The sequence below is a fragment of the Candoia aspera genome, chromosome 1 (genome assembly GCF_035149785.1).
Source record: "Candoia aspera isolate rCanAsp1 chromosome 1, rCanAsp1.hap2, whole genome shotgun sequence".
NCBI classification, from domain to species: Eukaryota; Metazoa; Chordata; class Lepidosauria; order Squamata; family Boidae; genus Candoia; species Candoia aspera.
The window spans coordinates 121194701-121200700 of NC_086153.1; the positions used below are offsets into that span (position 1 = coordinate 121194701).

A 6000-nucleotide genomic window follows, 5' to 3' on the forward strand; every position below is an offset into this window, starting at 1 on the left:
AAAATCAGGGAAACAACTAAAGATGAGGGGTGTTTTTTTGAGTTCCTGTGGTTGTTTCTTCAACACCGTATGTAGAAACCAAATGGAAACATTTCTTAACCATAAGCTTGAGTGTAATCTAGTTTTTAATTTTGCCAACCACTTTACTAAACTGCCTCGTATTGAATTTATTGATATAATACCCTCTTTCTCATTCTAAAATTAGGTCCACAAGGAGAATCCAGAATTGGCCCACCAGGTTCTTCAGGCTCCCGAGGTCCACCTGGTCCACCTGGCCGACCTGGTAATGGTGGTATCAGAGGCCCTCCTGGCCCCCCTGGATACTGTGATTCATCCCTGTGTGCTAGCATTGCTTACAATGGTCAAGGATACCCAGGTAGGTTATTGAGAACTTAAATGTCAGTGATTAGTTTAATGAAAACTTGTTCAGCTTGAATACTTTTATACAATGAACTGTTCTAGTACAAGCAGAATTAGGAGGATTCAGAACTGAACTATAACTCAACTGCTCAACCATCTAAGCTTTCCAACTCAATCAGATTTAGGGATATTTATTGTGATTCTCATAAGTAGTGCCTTTAGTATTTATAGGGTTTCTCCAGTTTGAATTAGCTTTACAGAATTGTTCCAGTTTGAAATGTCTATTTTACCTTAAGCAAAATGTATTTTATATGTTTCAAAAGCAATTTATTTTTAATATTTACAGTGATAGGGTAATGCACATTGCTCTTAGGATATAATTGACCATTTTTCCTTCTTCTTCCTGTTTTCCTTCTCCATCAAACTACTACTGTACTTCTGAACAAGGTTGACCATTCGTCTAAAGTAAAAAGAACACAGTTTGCCATTTCTGCATCCGCCTTTCTGATTCGTGATGGGATTATCTATACAAAATTAGTACCTGAAATCTAATTTTCCATTCCAAATGTCATTTTGTGATACAGTGCAGACAACTAGGCAAGGGAGGGTCTAGGAAGTCACAATTTGTACTGTATCAAATTCCATGGAACCTATTATTATATTGGTATATGATACACATTTCTTCCGAGAAGAGTCAATTTGAGACAATGAGTAGTCAAAGGAATAAAAATGCTGGATGTTTGTGGCCACTGGATACCAAATCATTAAAAACTGGGAAGGGTCATAACCAGTGACTATGCCATATATTTAGGGCATCTTCAAAAAAAGATTCCAGGCCCTTAATATTGATCACTAATTTGTTGTGTGCACTGTAGCACCTTATACTCCACAAACATGATATTGCTGTCTGTTACGTTGTTTGCATGTATACATGAATACATATATATATATATATATGTGTGTGTGTGTGTATGTGTGTGTGTGTGTGTGTGTACACCCACATTCATAGTATTGATGGGTAGAGCAAATTCAACAGAATAAGCCATTATGCAAAATTTGCACAATATCAACAATTGAATTAAAAATAAATGGAAAATAATATTGCAGTGCTACCCTTTCAGAAAACAAACTGGCATGTGTATATATATATATATATAGATAGATATACATTTTAACTCTCATGGATGTAGATGGATGTAGATGAATGAAAAACAGTTTTGCACAGCTGTTCAACCCTGAAAACTAACATCATCTTTGACCTGTTTCAGGTTCCGGCTAACACATTTTCTATGCCGCCAGTGCTGCTTACAGTTGAATACAATGAAAATCCTGTTTCTGAGATATTTGTGCACGTGCTTATTTGGACGTGAATCTGTATGGATATTTCACTATAGATAATGGTTACATGAATAGTGTTGGCCTTATAAGATGGGGAAATTCTCTTTTTTAAAGAATGTACTTACTAACAAGCATATCTGATTGCAATAAAGGACAGTGTTTGATAAAGCAAGGGAAGTAAACTCAACCTCCCTGTTCTTACTTTCCTTTCCAGTTATATCAAAACCAAGTTACTAGAATGACAGTGGAGGCTTATACACCATATTAATGGACATAACACCATAATGCATTTACTTTGGTGAAACAGAAAATGTCACTGTAAATAATGAACTAATTGTGGCTTGTAAATGATTTGTATGGAATCATGTCCACTAAACTTAGTTAACAACATTACATCATGCTTTTGCATTCAAACCTCCTGCTGCTTTTTAATTTGTGCCAGCATAATCTCTTTGAAACTCTCAGAACCTTTCTCTCTGTGCTTGTTATCCTTGTCTCCATCTTACCTGATTCAGGACTTGAGGCTTTTTTGTATATGTAATCTTCTTACAAATGCTCAAAATACAATCAATTTTGCTTCTGATTTTCCTGAAATCTTTGGTGTTCCTGCAGCACTCTGGTTCAATCAGATATGAGGAACATTGTCAGAAAATAGTAGTTACTGAATATTGTCCATGGTGACAACTTGGTGTAGATTTCTGCCATACCCTTAGAGAACTATTTTGAATAAAATAATGCTGCATACATAAGTTTTCCCTTCTTGAACAAAGCATTTATTCTGATCATTAGCTTTCAGTTAAGTGGAATTGCTAAAGATTACTTAAGTATACATTAAGGCCCTGATCCTAATAATCCCAAAATTAAATACGTCCCAATGAAGTAAATAGAATAAGTTACAACTAATTGTGACTAACGTAAATCTCAACTGTTTTCAGTGGAAGTTAGTCAAGGCTTGACTTTAGCATGTTTGTAATTTAAATACTTACTTTAAAAATACCCTGAACCTCAAGATTATTTTATTTTTAGCATTGTATAGTTTAAATTGTCTCTTAAACCAATATTCTTTTTGTTTTAGATTTTTTCCTACCCCCAGGGGACTGAAATTATTTTTGAATGATTATATGGTTATTCATTGTGCAAAATTAATGTTAGAGATTAAACCGCAAACTAGAGCTTGCTTGTTTGCTTGGCATTAAGTCCCTTTGCACTCTAAGAGACTTAATACTGAATAAACATGCACAGAACTTCAGTTTTCAGTAGTTTCGATGTTGATGTTATTATTTTTGTTTAAATTTTGTTTTTGTCAGTTTGCTGTGGAGAAAGTTTTTGAAAGGGAGCAGAAAAGTTTCTTAAACAGACAAAACACAGTGGTTTCCCCTGGCTGTATGTTTTCGCTGGGCACACATACAAAGCTCCGGCATTTATGTCAAAAGCAAGGGCAATGTCAGTCACAACTCCCTTTGTTGAGATCCATACATGTAGCAGAGTTTCTACATAAAGTATTGATTTTAGGATCATTTACTTGGAAGTTAGTTTTTTTTTTAAGAGAAACTCACTTCCAAAGAAAAGCCCTGAGAATCAATTAAAAGAAAAAGAAGAACCATCCTAGCTTTACCAGTACAAAACAACTGCAACCTAATAACCTGTTTTTAAACTAAGAAAAAGAAATCCCCTCTTGATTCAAAGACGTGTGATAACTTTAATGTTCAATTGGACAACTATTTTCAACCAGAGCCATATGTACCTGAAAGTGGACCGTATCAGCCTGACAGTGAGGCCTACATAGTACCAGTGGAATCTGAAAGAAGAGATGAGGACTATGAGGACTATGGATCTGATATGCATTCACCTGGTTTCCCTGAACATATGCGCTGGAAACGTTCATTATCGAGAAAAGCAAAAACAAAACCATAAATGTCTTCTCGTTTCTCTCCCCCTACCCCCTCTCCCTTTGGGTACTTGTTTTTGTTGTTGCCATTCTCTCATATGTAGATACGCTATTCCTCCTCCAGTGCTTCCAAGCAGTAGTAAAATTTTGTCTTCTGAGGATATCTGGCTTATGTGGGAATAGCAATAGATGTTATTATACATTTCGTTCTCTCTCTCTAAACGCCTGTAATATACCTACGCTTCAAGTGGCTGCATTGAACTTTAACAAGTGCATCAAAATGATCACGGGGCTACAGTTCTTTTAAAAAATTAAAATTAACCAGCATAAAAATCCCACCTTCTTCATAGTCACGACAGTTATTCTAGAGCCTGGATGCCTCAGCAAAGAAAGAGCTTGTCTTACATTTTTCTTCCTCATCAAATTACTTCCTCGATAACTCAGTCACTGTTACAAATCTGCAATGTCTAGTAAAACAAGAAACTCCTCTTTCTACATAGGCAATTTCTTCTACTTTTGCATATATCTTGCAGGACATATACTGCTTTTATGCATCTCTTTAACAACCACAAGCCTTTAAATAATATAGCTGGCATCATTGTATCAACTGGATACAATTTTAAAAGAAGTAATGGCTTAACTTTCCTTGTTTTAGAGACTTTAACATTTATGCCAAATTGCAGTCAATCCTGCAGGAATGGAGTTGCATGTTTGTGTTGTACATTTAGTTATGATTCCCCTTTTCTCCAGAATATAATGTTTCATAGTTATCAGAAAAAAAGCAGTTGGAAATTGTTTGCAAGACTATGGATATAGAATTGCTGCTTTTATATTTTAACTGCAAATTGTGAATTTCACTGCCTTATATTATTTATTTCTGAAACAAAAGAGGCATTTTTCAATAAAACTACTGAAAATCTGTACCGAGTCTGAGTATCATTGCTGGGAAGCTTCCAGATGTTGGAGGCTTTATTGTCATGGAAAATTAATCACCTGAAACATTAAACTGTATTTCTCTCTCTCTGCATGTGTGAGCGCACACATCTACACACACACTGTATATACAGCATATTGCAGTTTAGAATGCTGAATGATGAGCACTGTATTTTCAGCAACACTTTCCCACTCTGAAGGTATGGTTTATGACCCTGTTGTACAGAAGCCTCTAATGAATAGTGTTTCCAAACTTAGAAGTCCATGTACATTTTTCAAATGATCTGTGATCTCATCAGCTCCATATCTGGTAGAGTTGCCAGATTTTCTCGGACTGTGCCCTTTAAAAGAAAAAGAAGGAAGAAAACTAGTGATAAAGATGGAGATAACAGTAGAAAGGTGGCCAGGAGGTAGGAAGATTTAAGTATTTCCTCTTCAGAACACAGGCTGTCTTCTGTTGAGTAGTTAAACCATCAGGCCCAGTATTACCAATATCAACTGGCAACTGGCTCCCCAAGGTTTCAGGTTTATGTTACTGGACGTATGCAGCGGTCCAATCATTGCCCATCATGTGTAAACCCTGCTATTACGTGATTTGTGCCTGCACAGTCAATTGGCACCAAAGGTCTGGAAACATGCCAAGATTTCTTCCCACCAAAACTGATCGTTTTCCCACCAAAACCTTTCTGACCTCACTCAGACATTTACCATTTTGCTGTGCAGTTGTTCTAGTTCTCCCTCTCACTTCCATACCTGCAATAGCTGCTACTGTTACTACGGAGCCAAATTGGCCATCAATATCTGATCCCTTTACCCAAAATAAAAAGCAAAAGGACCTCTCTAACATTTCTAATACTAGAAACAAAGTTGGACATACTAAGTTGCACTGAAACTGACGAAGGATTCTCAGTCCTAGGACAAGCTTTTAACCTGGATGACTCTACGTGCAACATAATGAAGGAATCTGTCTAACTCCTGTTACCATGTCACTCCTGCTTCTAGCTATATATAGGTTTAATTGGCTCAGATTTTTTACACTGCCAACTTAGACTGACATAATTAACAAACCACATAGCTGACACTGTTCTCCAGCAGCTACTTCAGAATGAATGATGAGACAATCCTATATCCTTGATTTAATTTTACACCCAAGAAGTGTTACATAAAAAGAACTTTCCACTCAGAACACTCCACAGAATCAGAGCAGTTACATAAGTAAAGTAGAGCTTGTATTTCTATTCCTTCAGTTTGCTTACTTTGATGGCATCAGTTGGAGGAAGGGTCTTGAGAAGTTCTGAATGTGCAACAGGCCATTTTTTTGTTAATGCCAACAGTGGTCTTCAGAAAAAATGGAAGAGAAGAAAAGGAAAGGACTCAAATGAACAAGAGTGGCGGTAGAATGACTACAAGAAGAGAAAGTATAAATTCCATATAAAAATACTAGAAGGCAGATTAATCTTCCAACAAAATCTGTGGGAAGA

General features: G+C 36.3%; 1 protein-coding gene across 2 annotated transcripts in view; it reads left to right on the forward strand.

The window, feature by feature from the left end:
* COL12A1 (collagen type XII alpha 1 chain) overlaps positions 1 to 4507 on the forward strand; it is a 129623-nt gene extending 125116 nt beyond the window's left edge. Inside the window, exons 63-64 of one of the 2 annotated variants that reach the window (XM_063313009.1) lie at positions 206 to 376; positions 808 to 4507. In XM_063313009.1, coding sequence (XP_063169079.1) covers positions 206 to 376; positions 808 to 812 — 176 coding nt within the window. In that variant the 3' untranslated portion in view covers positions 813 to 4507. The other variant, XM_063313016.1, reaches the window with a different exon arrangement.
* The last annotated feature ends 1493 nt before the right edge of the window (positions 4508 to 6000 follow it).